The sequence below is a fragment of the Takifugu rubripes genome, chromosome 17, assembly GCF_901000725.2.
Source record: "Takifugu rubripes chromosome 17, fTakRub1.2, whole genome shotgun sequence".
Taxonomy (NCBI): Eukaryota; Metazoa; Chordata; class Actinopteri; order Tetraodontiformes; family Tetraodontidae; genus Takifugu; species Takifugu rubripes.
This window is the reverse complement of record NC_042301.1, coordinates 3,895,939-3,918,909: the sequence shown is the minus strand read 5'-3', so window position 1 is coordinate 3,918,909 and position 22,971 is coordinate 3,895,939. Positions and strand designations below refer to the sequence as shown.

Genomic DNA, 22,971 nt, shown 5'->3' with positions numbered 1-22,971 from the left:
AGATAAGGAGCCACAACTTTTCTTCTATGTTCCACTTCGAGTCTTGGCTGACATCTTTTCTACAGGGTGCTTATTATTCAGTTTTTTCCTCTCATTCTCTGCATACATTCTCTTTACTCTCTCTCTCTTTTTACTCTCTACTAATCCTGAGGAAGATTACCTGATTCTGTATTCAATCCCTGCCTCTATCATTTACTATGGAGCTGACCTCTCAAAGATGTCGTTAGACTAAGAAAAGGAACTGTTATATTTCACTGACCTTATATATGTCGCTGTTCATTCAGACAAACTTGATACAGGGCTGCTGGAAGGCAGTTAGCAGTTGCTCCATCTGACCGCTAGATGGCAGCAATTAAACTGTTGATAAAGTCCGTGGACGTTTTCTTTTCATCCCTTATTGATTGTTGGGTATTAGTTTTGGGGGTTTTTTTCAGTATAGTGTCTATAAAAGTGTGACGCTAGTCCAGATCACACAATTATCCTCCAGCAGCCCTGAGGCTTACACACCTCCTGAAGATACAGCATGCAAAGTTAAACAGACGGCAGAAGGGGGAAATGGAAACAAGGATTACAAACTGCAAAATTCCTACTTATTGTACAGATCTCAAAATTCAAGAGGAAAGAAAATGTGAGGACTCAGAATTTAATTTATACTGTTATCCCTTGTTAATATTATTTTCCTCTCTCACCACATTTGATGTTATTTTTCCTTTCAAATGTATTTTGATAATAGATTATTAAACAATTCACATTTACACACAGTATGGTCCGAAATATGTAAACGTACCAAATAAAAGCTCTTTTGTCGAACTGTAACGTCTCTGGCTGAACGTCGACGCTGTGACGTCACATGACTGACAGGTAGTTTTAACCAATCACTTGTGTGTCCGTTTTCTTCACTATCCAATAGGAACCCGTTCTGCATTGTTTCCGGAAGTTGTTGCATTCGTGTTCTCTGATACGTTTAACAAACCCTAGACTTAAAAAAACAACAACATCTAATGTGCTCACATTGCACTTCTTGTTTATAAATGTCTAAAAAGTTATTTACCAAAAATGTGTCACGAAAAACAGTTTTTTACGTGCAGGACGAGGAAAGTAGCAAGTTAGCGACGAATTCTTCTTCCGGGCAACCATCAATACTCGGTTTTCGGCTGTAATTTTAAAACTGCTTTATTTTTGGACAACACTGGCGGTGTCAGCCTTCCCAATGGATGAAATGAACCCACCAAAGCGTCTCCGAACCACGAACGAAGAGAGCCGAATAGAAGTGGACGTGGTGGGTGAACAAAGATCTCGTCGGTGGTGTCTCGTCATAAATTACTAAATCATTTTTAATGACCTATTCGCTAAAGAAAACGATGAATGCATAGTAAATGCTTTGCTTCAACGACAGGGAAATGATGGAATTATTTGTTTCCTTTAGTCATTTTTCACTTATCCCAGCAGAAATATGCGTCTTGACCATTAAATGAGTGTGCATCTAATAATTACTGTCTGTTTGTCTGTCCAGAGTATCATCATGCCAGTCTATAATGCCGCCTGTTGGCTGGATGAATGTCTACAGGCAATAATGCAGCAGGATTTTACTGGAACGATGCAGCTCTCTGTGTTTGATGACGCCAGCACCGTGAGTCTGTTTTTGCAGGTACCGAAACAAGGAAGTAATTCACCAAAGCTCACGTCCACCTACCGTATGTTCTCCCACCAGGATGACTCCAGGGCATCAGTGGAAGGATGGAGGGAAAGGCTGGAGGGCAGAGGCATATCGGTAGTGATGTCTGGCCACAAATCCGCACATCCTAGAGGAGGTGAATATATCTTGGAAAATGATCATGTGGACCAAAAGTGTTTTAAAACACACAGTTTAAGCTGTAATTACTAGCTTCGCCTGCAGCCATCTTTGCAATTATCTTAAAGAAAAATCTTTGCATAGCCAAATATGATAAGATAACCGCAACCAAATGTTTGAGGCACCTCAACTGTCTCCTCTCAGTGCTGTAGAGCAGCGGATCTGAGTTCCTCTCAGTTGGGTGGCTATCTTGGTCTTTCTTTCAAGCTGGTAAATTAAAAACTTTGTGTGCCAGCACAGTTCTTGGCCATGATTGTTACAGATGCTGCAAGAAGTTACAACAATGAACACTGCTGAAGTGCACTTTAAAGTATTTTACAGCCAAATAAAAGTAATATGCTACTTCGAAATAGTAAACATATTAATAAGCTAATTAGCTTGTTTTAATAATGATTATTATTTTATGTTCATAAAGAATTTTCAGACATTTTGAAAATAATACCACCCTATTTTTGTGTTGAATGAGATTATGATGGCAATTGAATTTATAAGCACTTTGCCTGTTTCTTAGTGGGATACGCTAAGAATCAGGCGGTATCTCAGAGCCGTGGACGATACCTGTGCTTTCAGGATGCGGTGAGTGTGTGTTTTACACAGCTTTTTTTGATTTCCCTGTCCAGATGTCTTCCATAACGGACCATGTCAAAAGCAATTTTATAAGCTTTGGTTTTTCCTCAATCGTACGGTTCTACAGTTTCTGTCACTTGTTTCGTGTAATTATTTATGCATTATTTAAAACCTGGTCAATGATAATTATCAGTAGCTGCAGTTTGTTGAGTCATATGTGGTTCACATTATATTTACAGGATGACGTCATGTTGCCTGAAAGGGTTCGTCTTCAGTACGAAGCATCTGTCCTCCATCCAAACTCTGTAAGTCCCCTCTCGAATATTTGTATGCTGTCGAACTTTCCATTATTCTAATGTTATCATTTAGCTGCTTTAGTTAAGATTTTTAAAAATGACAACACTATTTGGTGATCAAGTCATTTGGAAGCAAAGAAAAACAAATGTTTTGCATTCGGTATTTGTAAATGTCCCACTGTTGGATCTCCTTCACCTGAAGTATTGTTGATTATTAAATTCGAATTTTAGATTGTGTTTTCAAGACCTCTGATCATTCCCCCACCCTCAAAATTAAAAATAAAAATGTTTTGGCTGTGTGTGTGTCTGTCAACGTGTGTCCTGTCAGGGAGTTGGCATGTAGAACAGTGTGATTTTCCGGTGTTGACACTTTCTGTGACATGTTGAGTTAGAGGTCAAAGGTCACATGTTTAAGGGAAGTGAGGGAGACAAGCATGGAGACAGCAGACTTGCCGCCTTACACAAACAACCCCTTGTTATTTTATGATTCTGGTTTTTTTTTTAAAGTGATTCTCTGCTGCCTCATGTGCTTCATACGCTCCTTTTCTCCTTTGTTATTTTTCTTTTTGCCTTAAATATATTGAAACAAAGGAGAGACGCCAATGTTTGAACAATTTGTTTGAAAAGTTCATTAGATACGTCCCTGATCCGTGTGGTTTCACCGTAGCTAATCGGCTGTAAAATTCAGAGGATTCCGGAAGGATCTACAGAACGCTACACTCGCTGGATCAACACGATCGGTCAGGATCAGCTCATCTCCCAGGTAAACACGCGCAGCGGTGGGTTTGTGGGAGAGGTCACGTACCAGGCGGCAGCACGGGGCTCACAGAAACAGGAAGCCATACCTGCTGTCTGCAGTTTCTACGGAAATATGTCAGAGGAGTGCATGCAGCACACGGCAAACCCACCCTGACCCGCCTGACTGTGAATGTCTCACTACAGGAAAGGGGTCACAGTGTTGTTGGTGGAAACAACTGACGGTGGAAAATGTCTGTGGATTACATATCAGCACTGCTCAAAACAGTTAAGGGAACACATCATCATCATCATTGTTAGAGTGAGTCGATCACACTTTAATGATGATTCTAATGAGTCAAATTAATTCAGCCTGCTGTTCTCCAAATTGGACAGACAAGTGGAAGGGAAAGTCATTATTAAAGGCCACTGAACCCCATTAACTTCAGCACTTTGTCCATGTTCAGGTGAGAACAGGTTCACACTGAGCACATGTGACAAATGGGAGAGTCTGAAGAGCTTGTGGAAAATGTTCTCCTGCTTGGGCCGTGTCAGCAATAAAGACTCTCTACCAGGACATTTCATTCCCAGAGGTTTCCACAGTCTTCACTTAATTTTTCAACCAGTGTCTCACTACAGCTCTCCAAAAGCATAAACACACCAAACCGAAACGTCGCGGATCTGTATGTCTGTGAGCTGGGATTTCAACCTAAATGTAACTTCATCTTAACCTCATGTAGGAATTTTAAGCGGTCATTTAAGACAACTGTTTCTTTTAACAGTGTAAATATTTGCTGTAATTACTGCAATGAACAAAACACTGTCATGCGGGGTACAAAAGAGCCGTGACTTACCCTTACACACACACACACACACACGCCAAGTGGGCGTACCAGGTTATTCATATGATATCAGGTTTCGTAGAGCATGACAATTAGCTCATATACCGGTTCTGCACATTTTTATTCTCTCTTTTGTGATCCTCAAATGTCAGTTTATCACAATTATATATAGACTGAAGCTGGAACCAGAGCGGTCATCTGTGACGTGTTAGCTATGGTTGTCCCAAACCTGGCTGTGCCCCACCAACTCCTTACAACCACCGTCGTCCTCTCCCCCTTGGTGTCCTCCATTTTCCCAGAACTCATTTTTATTCCACTTTTTCATCCCGTTGGCCGCAGTTTACATCTGCGAAATGTTGCAATATTACAACAGAAGGGAGGACAAACACACACACTCACACACTAGATTCTGTCCAGCTGTTCACCCAGCTGAATCCAGATGTTTTTCACAATTTACTTATTCATCCTGACTATTTGTAATACCTAATGAATCTCAGCTATGCATCAGAGTTTTCTCTTGCTAAGAAGAGTCACACACTCTTGCACATGCAGGCACACATAGAAATAAAACACAACATGTTTTTGACTTGATCACTGGGTTTGTTTTATATGTTTTCCCCTTCTTTGTCACTGTGTCTTAGATATACACTTCTCACGGGCCCACAGTCATCATGCCGACATGGTTCTGCTCCAGGAGCTGGTTCTTGGAAGTTGGACCATTTGACGAGGGAGGCAAGGTAAACGTTCATACAGAAATAATTCCCAATGTATTGACACTGCTCTGAAAAGGAAGAACACCAGATTGGACCCCAGGATGAGTTGGTTCTTCCCCCTCGAGGCTCGCTGTCCTAACATTAGATCTCCAGTTTTCAGCAGCGCATATTTAACTAAAGTCTACAACTACCCGAGATCAGATTAGCTTTAGAATGAGTCTTCTGGCCCTGTTTGAAGAGCGCATCTCTGCAGGCACAAAACGGACGGTATGCGAGGGGCCACACCCCGCGCAAGGGATTTTATTGTATCTCTGTGCGGTTGTGCAAGCAGCACCCAGTGTATTGGGTCAATGTTCAGCAGTGTAACGCATTTACCAACATGCATCACCGACCATTGTCTTCCTCTTCCCATGCAGGGAGTCCCAGAAGACTTGCTCTTCTTCTACCAGAGTATTCGTCAAGGAGGGGGGGTGTTCAGGGTTGACCAGTGCCTGCTTGTGTACCGTTACCACGAAGAAGGCAACCACACACTCCGTATCCGAGTCAGTCCCTATCATTTACTTTGTGATGGCATTTTCACTAGACACAAGCATTAAATCAATTAGACCCACAATCTGCTAATAGAGTAAGACATTATACGAATACAAAAGTATAGATAATTGCATGTATATACCATGTACGCATGTACACGGACCTATAAATAAGGTGTCGTCTGACAGACAACATGGAGAACATCCACCTACTCACAGCTGTTCACTAGCATCTCACGTTATCACATGGGATTTATACACACACAGGCATGCGTGCACACACATTTTTCAGCTGTGTGTGTGTCCTTGCATGCTACATACTGACCACTGAATTTCACTTGAAGTGAGGACATTTCAGGTTCAGATTGATTCTAAATTAGGGTTGTGGTTAGGATTTAGTTATGAGGGTTAAGGTGAGGAGCTGTGAATGTCTGTGAGCTTCCTCCCAGAGATCCTGTAGAAGTACGTGTGTGACGGATGTGACACCGCTGTCAAGGTCAATTAGTTTGTGTGCGTGTGCGTGTCTGTGCACTCTCCTCCTTTCCTTCTTTCTGTCAACTGCTCAGTTATTTGCTGTCTTGACAGACTCCTTCACCAGTCATAAACATCTACATTTATTATTTCTTTATCTATAGTTGGATGACCATTTCACATTTGTCTTTCCTCACTGCCATCAAAAGAAGCCATGTTTGTTTCTGCCCCTCTCTCACTCTCTCACTCTAATACACACGCACACACACACAGAAGTCTGTTAACATGAGAACAGGAAGTCTCTGAGATTAAGGTTTTATCAGATAGAAGGCCTTTCAATCTCACAGCTCTGATATAGGCACACAACTAAGTTGTTGGGGTCTGGATCTGTTAATTGGTTTGGTCCTGTGTAGTCATGACTGAGACTGACATACTGTACTTCTTTAATCATCTGTTGACTCAAGGGAAACCATTTGGAAATTACGAGTGGACTTCTTACAGGAGAGAGTTCTCAGTCACTGGGAGAACTTTACCATATGGAATGCTGGGAAGCAGGGTCGTAAGCTGTACAGATCCCTCAGTCCAGCCAATCAGAAGAAGGTAAGTTACTTATAATGTGTGAGTTTAATTTTTTAGTTTCCTACCAATTTCTTCTTTCTTAGGTCCGAGCTTTCTGTGATGTCGATGAGAACAAGATCCGGAAAGGTTTTTATACACATGAAGAATCTAAAGTGAGTTTGATCACTAAAGATGATCACCTGAACACTCAATGGTTAGCTTTGATTTCTATGAGGCAGCATCCAGACTGTGACGCATGTTTATTCTCCTTTTGTTCAACACTGATGTCCCTTCCAGCAAAGACCCAAGCCAAAGATACCGATCCTGCACTACAAAGCTGCCTCAGCCCCTCTCATCATCTGTGTCAAGCTGGTGAGCAGAAAATGTGCTCGTGTGTCCTGTGTTTGCAGCTTCTGACCTCCGTTCCTCAAGTCTGTAATCTAAACTCACGGCATAATGACCGTGTGTGTCCGGCACACACACTCACTTGCAGAAGCTGGCCAGGAAATGGGCAGAGACAGCACCCTGATCACATGGTGCTTGAGTAAACATCAGATTGTTTGGCCTGCGGTCAGTTTCTTTGACAGTGTCCATTCCTTTATTTGGTGGATGGACAATAATCCCTACAGACACTCGCAGCCGACTCAATGCTGAATTACAAAAGTAGTTTTTGTCTTCATTCTTCCAGGTGCGGCTATTAACTCCACAATGGCTCCACCTTCGGGGGCCACTAATTACGCAATTATGAGAATTATAGAACAAGGAAAGCTGGGCTTAATCATTGACTCTCTTTCTAATTCACACTGACACACAGACAAAATCTTATCCAAACACCTGGATCTTTACCTTAAAAACACAGCAGGGGAACATTAACACGGATTAAAAGACAAACCACCAGGACTGTTTATGTTTGATAGTCTTTTAATTTTAGATTTTGTACTTGCAGGACATGACAGGAGGCATTCTGGAGGAAAACCTGGACTCCCTGAATCTGAAGGAAGGAAGCGATTACTTCCATTTCAACTGACTGCTCCAGGTGAAGAAGAAAGAAAGAAATGGCCCCATAGTGGCTGTTGTTGCTGTGAAGCTGCAGCGAGGAGCAAAGGGCGACTCACAACACAGCAACCCGACCTTGATTTGTGTCTCAAGGTAGAAATCGGGCGAGCACAAACTCTGATCAACAAAACATGGAGTCAAAACACGTTTAAAAACAAAGCACAGCCTTGTTGCTTCTCTCTGGAGGAAAATTCTTGTTGGGCAACGGGAATTTCTGAAAAAGAAAAAATTTGATGTGTTGAAATGTCCGTATCCCAACCTGAGAGAAACACTGTGGCAACGCACACAAATGGCCTCAGACCTCAGCAAACTGAGCAACATTGTTACAAATTGAGCAAAAAATCCCCCTCAGTAATGTGAGAAACTCAGAAAGTCATCTAGAAAGTTGCGATTTCACATCGTAGGGTCTGATTCATGTCCTCGGTTACTTTTAACGCACAGTTTGGTTTCGTTTTTGTCCATCCCGAGGCTGTATTGACAAACCAGCTTGTTCGTTTCGCTCAAATTAATTCGGAGCTGTAATCCTCTTCCTGTAGTATTAAATCTTAAATTATCCAACTGTTCAATGTGTACGAGATGGCAGGGGGAACTCCAGGTGCTTCCCGGTGGTGTTTTGTTGAGTAATCCCATGTGGACTCTGGTATTAGGACATCATCGCAGCAGATTCATCTTATAAAGTGTGGTGTGTGTTATAATCTCAGGTTTGCCCAGAGTTTCCTCTGGTGCAACCACATAAAATCAGACGCAGGCTTACATCTGCTACAAATACACAAACATGGATCCTGCACGTTTGTGTTGCTTTCCTGGGCCCTCTTACGAAACCTAAAGAACAATAACCCCTTTAAGAGAGCATAGTTCTATTATATAAATACTCACCAAAAGGTTTATTTTACCTCACAGAGCGTGGAGTTTTTCCTGCACAAAGGTAAACAGACCTTTTTTCCACAAAATCTCCTGCGGTGTTTCCTGGGTTGGTGGCGTGGTTGGTTTTACTGTAATCCTGCCCACAGGATCTTGTAGTGAGACTATAAACCAGTTGACCAGTCGCAGGATTGCTTGTCTGAATGAGCCTTATGAGAACAAAGTAGTGATTTCTTACTCATATTTATGCATGTCAGACTCTTAATGGAGGCATTTAGTGACTGTGGGAAAATTGGTCCCTTTAGTGATACGAAGGTCATCGGTTTAACCCTGAAGCCCTTCAGTCTACATGTTGAAGTGTCCTTGAGCAAGATAGTCCTGCGTATGAATAGGGGTGGCTGGTTATTCCTAATAAGCGTGAGTCACCCTGAAAGTTAATTTTTGACATCAGTGTGTAAATACAGACTTCCAGCCAGTGAAAAAGCTGCATATGAATACAATCTATTGACTGTATTTATTGGAACAAATATGTGTTGCTGAAAGTAAAAAAAATAGCCCTCTTAAGGTTAGACGGCATTCTGACTCCGCCTTCTTTACCCACCATTCCTCTTGATGGAGCGCCGGGTTGATGAGCAGAGTGAGCTCTAATGGAGAATCTATTATACGGTCCCAGAAAGAGAGTAAACAGAGATTAACTTGGTGTTTATGCTTCAACTCTCCACAGACATCAGACCTGATAAAACACACACACACACACACGCATCAAATGACTTCAGGCTCCACATACCCTCCCTCATCAAATAAATCTGTAAAAACAAACACACACTGCCACATGCTCTCTGATAAGAGGAAGATAAAAACGATGTGTTTGGGTGAAGAAAGCCGGCAGAGGTTGAACACTTTTACCCATCTGTGGCGGCACCACATTCCTGGAAAAGTCTGTTTTTACAGACTTTAAAATGTATCAGCCCAACACGCTGTGTGTGTGTATGTGTATAATGCGATATATGACAGTAACAGATACACAAAATTGCTACACACATCAATACAATATGATAGTTTCAAAATGTATCCAAGCTTTCTTAGATACAATTAGGTACAAAAAATGTAACCTTAATGGCTTGATTATGCTGTTTTGAAGTGCCAAGTTGTGACCATCATGTATCCTTTTAACAGGTGTAGCCTGCTTTTGATCGCTCAAATATGCAACATTATTCTTCTCGTTCTCGATATGCATCGTGTGCAGGGTTGTGTTGGACGTGCACAGTTCTTAACTCACGAGTTAAGCTGTTACTTCATGGCAGTTTTCTCACTCCGGTATGAAGTTGTCAGTCTGTTGCAGGCTGAATGACTGATGCTGTTCTCTGTCCTTCCGCATTGCTTTCACGCTACCCTTGAGAAGAACACTTGAGCTTGTGAGAGATTCAGCTCGGGGCTTCTCAGTTTGCTTACGAGCAAATATGGGGGGGCGGAGAGCCCTGAAGAAATCAAGGTCTGAAATCTGAGAAAATGTAATGTGTGTGTGTGGTTAAGGGAGGAGTGTGTGGACAGACAAAGTGTCCCCCCCTGTCAAACTCACTGAGGAGAGCCAGGTGATGTTGGAGGGGTGAGGGGAGCAGGTCAGAGGCTGAGCTGTTCTGTAAATACTTCACATGGTGAAGGAATACACCGGGTCAAACGGCACATCAGCAGCTCAGACTTCTTGCCCCGTGGTGACAAGTTTAGACTCCAGTCACACTCCTTCTACAGCCTCCATATCCATCAAAGAGGCTTTTCTTTTTTCCTCGTTTGAATATAATGAAGCGTCCTTCACGCAGAATTTGTCAGCACAACAGTTTATAAAACATCCTCTTTTTTATTTAATTGGTTTAATCCTTGAAAATCGAGGTGATGAAAAGGATTTTGGGTGTATTCTGGGTGATTTTGGGGATATCTAAGTGAGGGATGTTAAACAGTTTGTTCTCAGCTGCTTCTGTCAAACAAACTGGATTTGATTTATAAAGAGCAAATTCTGTTTGTGAAAATAATCCCTGTGCTGGAGGTTTAGTTGTCATTTTTAAAGTGAATGTTCTCTAAGATTATGAGTTTAATTGACAACATATCCACAGAAAGGTGAATGACACCTCATAAGTATGACAGTTTTGACAGCTTTTTTCAATTAATATATACGATCTTTGGTTGCATTATGTAGGAGAAAAATACTCATTTAAAAGCAAGTTTTAAAGCTAAAAGTGACAGTTGCACAAGTTTACTTAACGGATGGCGTGCGTGCGTGCGTGCGTGCGTGTGTGGGTGGGTGTGTGTGTGTTATGGCGCGTTGTTTTGGTATTTCTCGAAATGCGTGACATAGCTTTGGCTGTGCGGGGGAATGTGACGACTCAGTAATAAACTCTGTGTTCCGACTGTTTTCTCACGGGAAAAAGAACGAATCAGACGTTTAGACCACATTTGCGACTTTTTCTGAAGAACAATTTTATTGTGTTGAGGCAGTCGGACTGTGAAGGGAGCACGGAATGTGTCCTGCAATTGTCATCACCGTCAGAATCTCGGAATACAGAACTTTTTCCTGATTGTTCCAGGGAATTGTGATATGGCTCTGCTTGTCCGGCGTTCTGCGTGTGTTCCCGTCTGAGGGAATGAGATCCATCTGGCCGTGAACGCATCATCACACACAGGCTGTCGGTGGCAGCTGATATAAAAAAGAGAAATATTGTGTGGAAAACGATCGGCAATAAACGTTTTAACCTATTCTGGCCCAGACCGGTTTTTCCGGCATCAAATTCTCTCTTTGTTTCCTATTTCCCCACATATGCTTTTCATTAATCGGGCCACAGTAGCCTATCACGAGGCCCGTCCAGCTGAACGACGACTCCAATGACGTATGGCCCGTTGCGGCCTGGGAGTGTGGGCGTGGTTTGCAGCGAGAGCTCGCGTGTTGCTCGGTTCGACTCTACTACTGGCACGCGCACTCGTTGAGAATGGGCGGAGCTCACGCGAGCCCAGGCTTATAAAAGTTTCCTGTCCCGCACCGCGCGCGCACGGCACGTATTACCTGGAGGAGAGTGGCGAGCGCGTGGTTGTGTCTTGAGTTGCAGCCGCCGTCGTCATCGCAACATGTAGTCCGAACGCTTGGAGCTAAGTTCGGGGCGAGTCTTTACGGTTTCCAGAGATTCGGAGCAGCGAAGTCTGGCCGCGCCGGGGTCCGGACCCCGAACCCCAACCCGCCGGGCACGCACACAATGCTCCCACCGTGCGCTGAGCTCTGGATTACGGCGGTTCTCCTGTGCGTAGCCGCGGCCCAGTACTCCAGTGACCATTGCAACTGGCGAGGAAGGTGAGGATGAGGAGCAGTTATCAGTAACAAGGAGCTTTATTTATTTATTTATTTATTTAATTTGAACTTTAGCTCGAGCTCTTTCAGCAGATTCTGATCTCCATTCGGGGTTATTTGTGCATTTTGGTTAATGTTTAACAGACGTCTCTTTGTGCTATTGTTTGCGGTCACTAGTTATATATTATTTTTTATCTGCTTTTATTGCTTTGATTTACCGCGAAGTCTTGCAATACATAAAAGGCTCTCCCAGTAAGACTTTGCAAGCGTGACAACTGGAATGTCTTTGGTCCAGTTCCTATCTAGAGTAAATAGCTTATCAGGACCGAGTCATAAAATTTGACTTCACATGTTGTTGTAAAGTTTGCCCGCCTTCAACGGGTAATGAGTTAATGATCCAAATTAGTTCCTGGTGTTACCGCTGCACATGCACATCAGAGACAAAGCCACCACATCTGTCCAGGGTGAAAGATTTGTTGGCAGACAGCTGCGCAGGGTTGGTCTTCGTCACAACCGCACTATCATTAAATCTCTTCCACATGTTGGTTGGAACCTGACGGAATTTCGCCCCTTTTTTAAAGTAAGCAGCTGTTTTTAAACCCTTGAATTCTTCCTGCAGCGGCCTGAGCCACGAGTCGCACCGCAGAGATGTGGAGCAGGTCTACCTCCGCTGTGCCCAAGGGTCTCTAGAGTGGCTCTATCCCACGGGGGCCATCATCGTCAACCTGCGCCCCAACACGGCGCCCACAGCTGCACACAGGGCGGGTCTGCACGTATGCATCAAACCCTACAGTCACTCCCAGGTAGAGTGAGACGAGCACTGGGGCATCAATAGGCGTTCGCTGGTCAGCTTGCTTCATCAGATTGGTTTCTTCCTCCTCGTCCAGGGTTCTCACGTGTATCTGGAGCGTGCTGGCGATCTGACGCTTCTGCTGGGGGCGGAGGAGCACGCCCGGGCGCCCGTGCGCTGCTTCAGCCTGGAGGACGGGGCCCTGTTTGTGGAAGCGGTCCCTGCGACGGACATCAGCCGGAGGATCACAGCGCTGCAGTATGAGCTGGTGCCCAGGCTGGTGCCCAGGCAGGTGCCCGGGGGACACATGTACCCGTACCTGAACTCTGGTCCGGGTAAGGAAGCGCGCGGAGCTTCAGTTTACTCATATTTATGATGCCTGACCACCAGGTCAAAGTCAGTTTGTGTTGTTTCACATCCAGGAGTAGTTTATTTCCACCTTTAGAGTTTTGATTTTTAGATTATGGCCCGAGTCCGTTGTAGCCAATGCAAACACAGAGGCCACTTCTTTATCTCGCCGTCTTGATTTGGCAGCGCCTCCCTCCCCTCCCCCGCTTCCTTGAAGCTCTTCTCAAAGCGAGCAGGCTAATCAAAAGGCTGCCCTGGGGTCAGGCACAAAAATCAGCCGTTCGCCTCTCAACTGTCAATCAACCACCCCTCCTAAACAGGAAAGTTTGGGCTGCCCGCCGGCGTAAGTCGAGGGGTGCAGTCGGAGGGGTGAGATGGGAGTGTGCCGAGGAAAGCTGGCCCACTATCCTAACGAGACAGGAAAGGCTGCGCAGGCCCGTCCTGAGTGTCTGGACATTTTATAGCTGTTGTTATAGCAGACGGGGTCAAAGGGTAATTCTGTGATTACGCGCCCCCCCTCACCTGCTGTTCTCATCAACATTCCTCCATTCACGTCTCTGCTTCGCTCTTTAAATCTCCCCCCAGAAAACCTGCAAACATGAAAAGTGTTTTGTTTATGACTTGAAATGTAAAGACTCGCGTTTGTGTGTCTGATTTAGTCGCCTGTAAACCCTGCTCAGATGAAGAGGTGCTCCTGGCTGTGTGCAGCAGTGATTTCGGTACGTACTCGCATCCATCTTTGAGCTTTGGGATCCACGTTTACGCCGACTCGTCTACGCATGCAGACGCAGGCGTCCATCTTTGTGTTGACTGACAGTTTGTGTGTCTGCAGCCGGCGTTGGCAGTTTTGAAGGCGCGGTAACTGGTCCCAGTGGCTACGCCTCTGCCGAGGTGAGTCTGAGCCGGCTCTACCGGCAGAAGAGCAGCACGTTTGCCTGGGGTGCAGCCAGAGGACGCCGCTGGAGAGGACGCGTCAACGTTCCGAAGCAGTGCGGCGCGCCTCCCGAGGCAGACGTGTACCTCCTGACCGGCTCCATTCATTTTGGAGAAGCCTGGCTCGGCTGCGCTCCCCGCTACAGGGACTTCCTGCAGCTGTATAGGCGGGCCGAGGGAGAGGGAACGAACCCTTGTCAAGTCGCCTGACGGCGTCCATCTGGCCCCGAACAGTCCGGATTCATGGAAATAAAAAAGTGAGAAAGAGAGGAACGGATACAGAGACGAACGTTTGCAGCTTCCTGCAGATTAAATCATCCATTGCACAATTTCGGTTTTATATTTTTATGCTTTGTAAAAAGCTTTCTGTAAAGATTAGGAGTCTTCTGACAGAAGTGAACAGTTTGCAGCTCTGTGAGTCTTATTGCGTGTTTGTGGTTTGCTGATGACAATCAAGCATCTTTTTATTTCCAGAAAATAAATGATTAACCGAGTCAGTCTAATGGCTTCATACTGTTCCTCTTCTCTGGGAGGCTTCATAACTCTAGACTGATGGAAAACACCAAACCTAGCTAAAAAGAAAAAAAGAAACTCCAGCTCACCTGTTTAGTATTTTAGTTTATTTGTCTTTGGTGGATTGATTTAGATTTTTTGGTTTCTTGTGGAGAGAAAATCAAGAACAGGCTTGTTACAAGAGTGACAGCAGAATCAGTGTGTGTGTGTGTGTGTGTGTGTGTGAGAGCTGTACATTTGTTTTTGATGCTTTCCCTCTTTCCTGAGGAAGGGTGAGAATCTGTGGAATGTCCTCTCCCACACACACACTCACACACACAAAGCTGGTGCATCCTTCATGGTGGGGGCTCTCAGCAGAAACAGGTACGGTACTTCTGACCAATCAGTCTCCAGACAGTTTGAATTAGAAACGTCAAAATAATACAAATCAACAAAAAACGAGCTAGAATGTTAAGGTGCGTGTGTAAAAGGTGTGCGTGTGTTGATGCCAACATCAATCAACACAGAAAGTAGGAGAGGCGGACGGAGATGTTGCCAAATATAATGGAGGTCTAAGATGGACCGAGAAGACTCAAGAGGGTCACCTATATATAACAGCCCTCGCGGCTCTGTATGTGTGTGTTTTAGGGCCAGAGCTCACGCGTACTGCACACCGCCGACGCACAAACAGGCGAAAGGCAGAAACCCAACCCTCCGGGGCAACACCCAATACCCCCCCCCCCCCCCCCCCCCCCCTCGCCTTGGCATCCTCACTAATTCAGGATACACTTAAGCGTCTGCGGGAGGGGGTCTTAACGTTAACCTTTCCGTGTGAGAGTGGCGGAGGTATGGAACCAGTTTGAGCTGCAGCATGCGAGGAGCACAGCTGTGCGTTCAGGGAACGGCTGAGCTCGGGGAAAACGCACGCGTGCTCGTGCCCGCATTCACCACCCCTGGTATTTACTAATGCACGGGCTTAAATTCGCGAGGGTACACAAACATAACACGATGCTTTATGTTACACTCCTATTTTCTTTTCCAGTTTATATTCCCCCTTTTTTTTCCCCCACCCTAAACGCTGTTATTACGGGTGTTGGAATTACTTTGAGAAAATTCTATAGAAATCTGCCACATGAGCAGAAGAATTAAAAGATTAAATGCGCATTAATTTGTGATTATGACTCAAGTTAAGACATGCTGTATCGTGACCGAATAACGTCAATTCACGAAAGTCCCACAGAGCCAGTTAAACAGGATATACAGTAATCCTCCAAAAATTGGCGCTTGATCTTTACGAATGATTCACGATTCAGGGTTGGCCCGGCCTCAGAGCCCCCCCTGCGCACACTATTATGAAGTTATGAATTTACGAAGGGAAGAATTTCATCTTAAAATAATGAGAGATTCAATTATCTTTCGTCAACTCTGATTTATGGCGTTAGACTATGTTTCTATGCGGGATCATTTCAGATGTCAGCTAGATTGACCAATTAAATGTCAGCTTCCTGCTGTCAAGTTCAGTTGTTAATCCAAAAGATCAGCAGCAGCGTGCTGCGGGGGATGCAGAACAAACCTGACCAGGTAAACCGGTTACCTGAAATCAGGAAGGAAGCTGAAGGTGAAACTAAACTATTAATTCGCTTCTTGGTGGGACGGAAGAGCAGCAGGGAAAGTGAATGAGGACACGGGTGAGTGCATTTTCATCACCATCAACGTGAAAAATGAAAAAGGGTTCAGACCATCTCGGGTCTTGGTTGGTGTGCGCTTGCGCGTGAATTTCACCTGCAATGTGACGACTTTTTGTCTGGTCCTCACACCTTTAAACGGGTGTTTGAGGGATGAAACTCGGTTTTGAGGTTGAGGCAGGTTCAAGTTAGCCATAGCCAGGACTGCAGACTGTTTCCCCCTTTATTTATCCATATATTTGGCTTCTCTTAATTGTTGTTGACAACGAAAGTACACTTAGTTTGAGCCTTGCGCGGTGTTTACAGTGTTGCCATGATCATCTTGTTGTTATTGGTCAGCTGCTCTTGGTGTAATTCTGCTGACATCACCCTGATTAAGCTCTTTTGCTGCTACCTCTGTGTGTGTGTGTACATACATACATACACACACGCAAGTCTGTAAATAAAATGACCTCTCTATTATAACATTGTGGATCATTGTAGATTAATGGCAGATAGCTACTTGCACAAGAGTTGCACCTATTTGATTTAAATTGATCTTAAGGGTGATGGACGATTTTATTTAATGGCATTTTATTTGCATTTTGACCTTAGTCTTATCTATATCTTAATGAATGCAAACTTAAACGCAACTTAGGTGTGACTCCTCCTACGCATTTTATTTGCTGCTGTGATAGTCAGAATCTAGATAAAAGTATGCTCAGTCCGTTTCCTGATTCTTGTGTTGTGAGCTCACTCTTGTGGAATGGTTCAGCTCTCAGACTGAAGACAACCTGCCAATGATGGCTGCATGTGGGGAGGAAGAGGCGGACTGCTCCTGTCTCCAGTCCTTATTGTCCCCCCGTCCACCTCCGAGCATCCGCTCCAAACACCAACATCTAGATTTCAGTGAACCTCGACCTTCAGACACAGAGTAGGTGACCGAGTAGCAACCCCACAAAAGGCTGCCACATCCATCCATCCATCCATCCATCCATCCATCCATCCATCCATCCATCCATCCATCCATCCATCCATCCATCCATCCATCCATTCACCTAGTTGTTGCAGTTAAACTTGACATATTTCCAGCTTCAATAGCAGCTGCAGTTGGCACATGATGCTTTTACTGATATATATATATTTTTGACTATATTACATATATGTTTGACGGAAATATTTTACTTGTTTTACCAGAGCCATTCATCTGAGTCACAAATGTCGCAAGATAGAGAGTGGAGGTGAGTGTCTAAAGGTCCTAGAGGAGCCAGTCTCCACCTGCAACCAGAGGACTTCTGGTAAGTCCTTTTGTCCTATTTATAAGAACAAGGCAGCAGGCCGACACCCAGACCAGAATAATTTCCAAACATGTCACAAATATTAAAGTCTGTTGATGAAAGAACGGCATTTAAACTCACAATTCATTTTTAATGGACGCATAATGCGTTACCTCACTTCGACCACTAGATGTCCTCCCAGGGCTCCGATTTGTGCCTTTTTAGCTCTACTGCAACTTTATCATAGGAATTGAGTGATGAGGCTTTATTTCAAGTTACACTTTCAGATTCAGGTTTTATTTTTGTCTATCAAACATCTGCTATAAAAGGTGGTGGTTCCATTAGTTTAAATGTCTGCGCGTGTTGGAAGCGGGACACTTTATCTATAGGCATGAAATCAAAAGACTTTTTTTTTTTTTTTTAGTTCTGAGAATTACCTGCACGTTTAAATGTTGCCTCCCTACAGATGACAGTCTACAAAGGGTTGTAGAAGAACATAAAAACGCTTTAAAGACCAGGTGTCAGCACGTACCCGAAGGTACATATGAGAACGGTAAGGTGACGCCGCTGAACAAGATCTTCACGGAGCTCTACATCACAGACGGACTGAGTGAGGACGTTAATACTCAACATGAGGTGATGCAGCTGGAGACCACCTCCCAGAGGAACGCCCTCCATCACAACCCCATCAAGTGTGGAGACATATTTAAACCCTTGACTAAAAGAGAGAAGTACATCAGGGTGGTTCTGATGTACGGCGTGGCCGGCATCGGAAAAACCTTCTCCGTGCAAAAGTTCACCCTGGACTGGGCAGCGGGGCTGGAGAACCAGGATGTCAACTTGGTGGTTCCGCTCTCATTCAGGGAGCTGAACTTGATCAAAGACGGCCGCTACAGCCTCCTGGAGCTGCTCTGGGTTTTTCATTCATCTTTACAGGAGATGGCAGCGGAGACGCTCGCCGCCTGTAAACTCCTCTTCATCTTCGACGGCCTGGATGAAAGCCGGCTTCAGATGGATTTCAACAACTCACGGGTCGTGTCTGACGTCACCGAGGAGTCGTCCGTCGACCTGCTGCTGACGAACCTCATCCGGGGGAACTTACTTCCGTCGGCTCTGGTCTGGATCACCTCCCGACCTGCGGCAGGTGATCGAATTCCTCCACGGCTGGTCGACAGGGTGACAGAAGTGCGAGGCTTCACCGACTCCCAGAAGGAGGAGTACTTCCGGATAAGGTTCAGTGACGAAGATCTGAGCAACAGGATTATATCCCACGTCAAGACCTCCAGGAGCCTCCACATCATGTGTCTGGTCCCGATCTTCTGCTGGATCACCGCTACAGTTCTGGAGCACATGTTCTCCACGGACGAGAGAGAGGAGCTTCCAAAGACCCTGACGGACATGTTCTCATACTTCCTGCTGGTTCAGATTAACAAGAAGAAACAGAAGTACGGTGGAGAATATGAGGCAAGTCCTCAGGAGCTGACTGAGTCTGACAGGAGGCATCTTCTGAAACTGGGGCAGCTGGCTTTTGAACATCTGGAGAATGGAAACATTGTGTTCTATCAAGAAGACTTGGAGCAGTGTGGTCTGGATGCCAAGGAGGTGCTGGTCTACTCAGGCGTTTGCACTGAAATCTTCAAACGGGAGAGCGTGATCTTCCAGAAATCGGTCTACTGCTTCGTCCATCTGAGCATTCAGGAGTTCCTGGCTGCCGTCTACATGTTCCAGTGTTTCACCAGCAGAAACACGCAAGTGCTGGACAATTTTCTCAACATGCACGTCCCGGACCTGAATACGTTTCTGACAGAAGCCATAATGAAATCCTTTGAAAGTAAAAACGGTCACCTGGACCTGTTTGTCCGCTTCCTCCACGGCCTCTCGCTGGAAGCCAACCAGAGGATCTTGGGAGGCCTACTCGGCCCTACAGACAACAGCTCAGAAGTCATCTCCAACGCCATCGCTAACCTGAAGCAGATGAAGAGTGTTGATATCCCTCCCGAGAGAAGCATCAACATCTTCCACTGTCTAATGGAGATGAACGACCAGTCAATACATCAAGATATCCAGGAGTTCCTCAAATCACAGAATAAATCAGAGACGAAGCTCACAGAGGTTCACTGTTCTGCTCTGGCCTACATGCTCCAGATGTCAGAGAAAGTTCTGGAGGAGCTGAATCCGGAGAAGTACAACACGTCGATGGGGGGGAGACAGAGGCTGGTTCCCGCTGTGAGGAACTGCAGAAAAGCCAAGTAGGTTATCAGGGAGGATTCTGACTTCAAGTTAAACTTGACTGCACGGTCGCACGCGGGGCGTTGATTTCCTCCGTCTTCACAGGCTCTCCAACAGTCGGCTGTCAGACGTTCACTGTGAGGTCGTAGCCTCGGCCCTGAGGTCCAACCCGTCCCATCTGAGGGAGCTGGAGATGAGCGTCAACAAGCTGCAGGATTCAGGAGTGAAGCTGCTGTGTGCTGGACTGGAGAGTCTAAACTGCCGACTGGAGACTCTGGAGTCAGTTTGTGTATTTTGCTGGAGACCCGTGGTTCCATTCGTGGTGATTTAGATTCAGTTGATAAAAGGCAGCAGAAATAAGACCCCGTGTTCCCCCAGGAGGGTCAGGTTAGGTCAAAGATATGACCTGACCTGGCCGTTAGAACTCTCTTCCTTGTGAAGTCCAGTTGGCCTATTTCAAGCCGAAGAATGTTTTAATAATTTGTGATCAGCGTTGTGATAATTGAGAAGCAGATAATCTGGACCAGCAGTTTTAAAAGTGGCCTGCGGATAAAGTGAAACAAAACATCTGTATCCTTGACACAGGCTGAGGAACTGCAGCCTGTCCCGGCTCAGCTGTGCGTCTCTGGCTTCAGCTCTGAGGTCCAACCCGTCCCACCTGAGGGAGCTGAAGCTGAGCGAAAACGAGCTGGAGGACTCAGGAGTGGAGCTGCTCTGCGATTATCTGGCGAATCCGCAGTGTCGGCTGGAGACTCTCAGGTTTAGAGCTGTAAACATAAAACCCACCGATGAGTCGACAGTATCCAGAATCTGGATTCTTCTCATCTGCTTCTTCCTGTGAGCAGATTGAGCTGCTGTAGGCTGTCCCAGGTCAGCTGTGCGTCTCTGACATCAGTGCTGATGTCCAACCCCTCCCACCTGAGGAAGCTGGAGCTGAGCTACAATGAGCTGCAGGACTCAGGAGTGGAGCTGCTGTGCGAGTTTCTCAGGGCTCCGCAGTGTCGACTGGAGAGTCTCGGGTCAGACGCCAGTTTGTTGTTTTGCTCTGTGGGCGACCTCTGAAGCGCAGACTCGTATTAGGATCCTCCCGTTCCCTTTAGATATACGACTGTAGCCATACAATAAACACTAATTCAATCAAGTCTCTGTCAGGCGGGAACCTGCAAAGATTCCGACACTCTCTTTTTACCCCTTTATTTAGAAATAAGAGTAAATAAAAGACCATTCCATAGGCAGCGGAGTAAATATAAGCCAATTCTGCAGAGACCTGCACAGAAAAAAGCTGGAAATGATGAGAGCGCTGTCAGACGTGGAGTTGTTGCCCTTTATGTGTCCTGGATGTGTGTGTAGCCTATCGCTTAGATTCCAGGATTTGTCCTTTCTTCAGACTGCAGCGCTGCAGCCTGTCCCAGCTCAGCTGTGCGTCTCTGGCTTCGGCCCTGAAGTCCAACCCGTCCCGAGTGAGGAAGCTGGAGCTGAGCGACAACAAGCTGCAGGACTCTGGAGCGGAGCTGCTCTGTGACTATCTGGAGTTTCCACAGTGTCGCCTGGAGAGTCTCAGGTCCGCTGAATCTCTCACACATCGCATATGCTGGGTTTATTTATATCGTTTAGTTATAATTTCTTAGATTGCAATTAAGAAAGTGGGTTATTTTGCATTTCTTGTTCAGCTTTTTCAGTTCGTCTATATTTGATCTGCAGTTATGTTAAAGACTGTAAATATGCAGCCATGCAATAAGTGTGGCGAATACAACATTTCCATTTTTAGGGGCTTTATTTCCTCCATTTTTTCCTTCCTGTGTTGAAGCAGAAAAATGTGGTTAACCTGTTTATTCCAACACACGACCATCCTGGGTTCTGTGTTCAGGCTGAGGCACTGCAGCCTGTCCAAGATAGGCTGTGCAGCTCTGACGTCGGCTCTGAAGTCCAGCCCGTCCTACCTGAAGGAGCTGGAGCTGAGCTACAACCGGCTGCAGGACTCAGGAATGGAGCTCCTCTGTGGTTTTCTGGAGCTCCCACAGTGCCGACTGGAGATCCTCAGGTCAGACACCAGTTGAGCTGCAACATTAAAGTCTGATTTATTTTTGAAAAATACACTCATCGCACATTCTAAGGACTTTCAGGGATTCCCGACTCATATTAAAAATGCGTGAAACATTGCAAAGTGTGAAGCAGACTGTCGTATATTCAGGAAAACCGAGAAACACAATCCTCTTTTGGGACCGCAGTCCTCAGTTCAACTGTTATTAATAGCAAAGGGGATGTAAAAAGTGGCTGGAATGATTGCAAATCCTTCAACATCCAGGTTGAGGCACTGCAGTCTGTCCCAGGTCAGCTGTGCAGCTCTGACGTCGGCGCTGAAGTCCAGCCCGTCCCACCTGAAGGAGCTGGAGCTGAGCTACAACCGGCTGCAGGACTCAGGAGTGGAGCTGCTGTGCGAGTTTCTGAGGGCTCCGCAGTGTCGACTGGAGAGTCTCGGGTCAGACGCCAGTTTGTTGTTTTGCTCTGTGGGCGACCTCTGAAGCGCAGACTCGTATTAGGATCCTCCCGTTCCCTTTAGATATACGACTGTAGCCATACAATAAACACTAATTCAATCAAGTCTCTGTCAGGCGGGAACCTGCAAAGATTCCGACTGGAGACTCTTAGGTCAGGTGCTTCTGTTGACGCAGATCTAACAGCCCCCCCCCCCCAGAACCATAGAACCTGATGAATGCTGATGCAGAACTTCATGTCATACTTTTAGAGGTAGTTTGCTGTTTGAATAAAAACTACAGAAGTCTAATAGTGTCTAATTCAAAGCCAGACATAATCTTAAAACATCTGAATGGATTATTAGAGGATTAGGAGTGGATTTATGTGCATTTTAATCTGAATTCTTCACTCAGATTAAGGGGATGTAGTCTGTCTGGAGACAGTTGCACCTCTCTGGCCTCAACCTTGAAGTCCAAGACCGACCCGTCCCATCTGAGGGAAGTGGTGCTGAGCTACAACAGGCTGCAGGAGACGGACCTGAAGATGCTGGAAGAGTTCAGAGGTCAGGAGGATGGAAAGAATGCCAGCTTTACGGAGGAGGACGATCTTGTGTTTATATAGCCCACTGACTGATGTGGACCAAACCTGTCTGCTCTCCCCTCATCAAGCAGTAACATTTATAAGTGTGAGGGATCAGAAATGGATCAGGAAGTCTTGTGTGTAAAGCAGCAGCACAAGTCCTCCTTCATCTGTCGATGTTGGTGGAAACCTCACGAAGCAATGAATCGGGCTGTTCACAGTCACTTTATCTTGTGGAATGAGCTGCCCTCTCTCTGCACATTTAAGCAAAAGTCATTTTTTTTCCATATTTGTGGCCTAATTTTATCAGCATATCAGTGTATTTTACCGGTAAGAGAAAATAAAGCAAGTGTTTTATAGTTTATGTAATTG

The 22,971-nt window shown here is 45.4% G+C and overlaps 4 protein-coding genes and 1 long non-coding RNA gene across 12 annotated transcripts in view; 4 read left to right on the top strand and 1 right to left on the bottom strand.

The window, feature by feature from the left end:
- The window catches only part of epn3b (epsin 3b), an 8,069-nt gene extending 7,261 nt beyond the window's left edge, over positions 1–808 (top strand). For all 5 annotated transcript variants that reach the window (XM_029850823.1, XM_029850827.1, XM_029850822.1 and 2 more), the window contains exon 10: positions 1–808. This exon is cut by the window's left edge and continues 1,130 nt beyond it. The gene's annotated coding sequence lies outside the window, so the exon portion shown is untranslated.
- LOC115253286 (uncharacterized) overlaps positions 1–1,822 on the bottom strand; it is a 5,935-nt gene extending 4,113 nt beyond the window's left edge. Inside the window, exon 1 of the long non-coding RNA XR_003891589.1 lies at positions 1,694–1,822. This is a non-coding gene — a long non-coding RNA (uncharacterized lncRNA). The remainder of the gene's footprint in view (positions 1–1,693) is intronic.
- b3gntl1 (UDP-GlcNAc:betaGal beta-1,3-N-acetylglucosaminyltransferase-like 1) lies at positions 851–8,183 on the top strand. Its single transcript, XM_003972043.3, is given in 13 exon segments — positions 851–1,279; positions 1,514–1,630; positions 1,712–1,811; positions 2,364–2,428; positions 2,659–2,724; positions 3,383–3,478; positions 4,934–5,029; positions 5,422–5,523; positions 5,525–5,547; positions 6,471–6,606; positions 6,669–6,737; positions 6,862–6,936; positions 7,511–8,183. Coding segments are annotated over 13 exon segments (1,095 nt in total). The 5' UTR covers positions 851–1,210; the 3' UTR covers positions 7,592–8,183.
- A 3,312-nt stretch (positions 8,184–11,495) lies between these two features.
- On the top strand, positions 11,496–14,383 carry LOC101075324 (meteorin-like protein). Its single transcript, XM_029850829.1, has 5 exons — positions 11,496–11,815; positions 12,432–12,615; positions 12,700–12,937; positions 13,610–13,669; positions 13,783–14,383. The coding sequence occupies exons 1-5, from the start codon at positions 11,721–11,723 to the stop codon at positions 14,091–14,093; spliced, it is 888 nt and encodes a 295-aa protein (XP_029706689.1). The 5' UTR covers positions 11,496–11,720; the 3' UTR covers positions 14,094–14,383.
- A 1,604-nt stretch (positions 14,384–15,987) lies between these two features.
- Positions 15,988–22,965, top strand: LOC101075540 (NACHT, LRR and PYD domains-containing protein 12-like). Of its 4 annotated transcripts, none has more exons than XR_003891672.1 (11): positions 15,988–16,063; positions 16,815–16,973; positions 17,237–17,337; positions 17,783–19,565; positions 19,651–19,824; positions 20,131–20,304; positions 20,391–20,564; positions 20,933–21,106; positions 21,413–21,586; positions 21,851–22,293; positions 22,434–22,548. XR_003891672.1 is itself a non-coding variant. In XM_029851288.1 (11 exons), exons 2-11 carry the CDS (start codon positions 16,840–16,842, stop codon positions 22,639–22,641), a joined length of 3,270 nt encoding a protein of 1,089 aa, XP_029707148.1. In that variant the 5' UTR covers positions 15,988–16,063; positions 16,815–16,839; the 3' UTR covers positions 22,642–22,965. The 4 variants fall into 4 exon arrangements, 3 of the variants coding, with proteins under 3 accessions (XP_029707148.1, XP_029707149.1, XP_029707150.1); XM_029851288.1 differs by having other exon boundaries at positions 21,851–22,024; positions 22,434–22,965; XM_029851289.1 differs by lacking the exon at positions 21,851–22,293 and having other exon boundaries at positions 22,434–22,965.
- The last annotated feature ends 6 nt before the right edge of the window (positions 22,966–22,971 follow it).

Bases quoted from the DNA above. Each gene is read 5' to 3' on its own strand.
- LOC101075540 (XM_029851288.1), top strand. From the start codon at position 16,840: ATGATGGCTGCATGTGGGGAGGAAGAGGCGGACTGCTCCTGTCTCCAG. The intron at 20,305-20,390 runs GTTTAGAGCTGT...TCCTGTGAGCAG, and splicing joins TGTCGGCTGGAGACTCTCAG to ATTGAGCTGCTGTAGGCTGT. The intron at 20,565-20,932 runs GTCAGACGCCAG...TCCTTTCTTCAG, and splicing joins TGTCGACTGGAGAGTCTCGG to ACTGCAGCGCTGCAGCCTGT.
- LOC101075324 (XM_029850829.1), top strand. From the start codon at position 11,721: ATGCTCCCACCGTGCGCTGAGCTCTGGATTACGGCGGTTCTCCTGTGC. The intron at 12,938-13,609 runs GTAAGGAAGCGC...TGTCTGATTTAG, and splicing joins GTACCTGAACTCTGGTCCGG to TCGCCTGTAAACCCTGCTCA. The intron at 13,670-13,782 runs GTACGTACTCGC...GTGTGTCTGCAG, and splicing joins TGTGTGCAGCAGTGATTTCG to CCGGCGTTGGCAGTTTTGAA.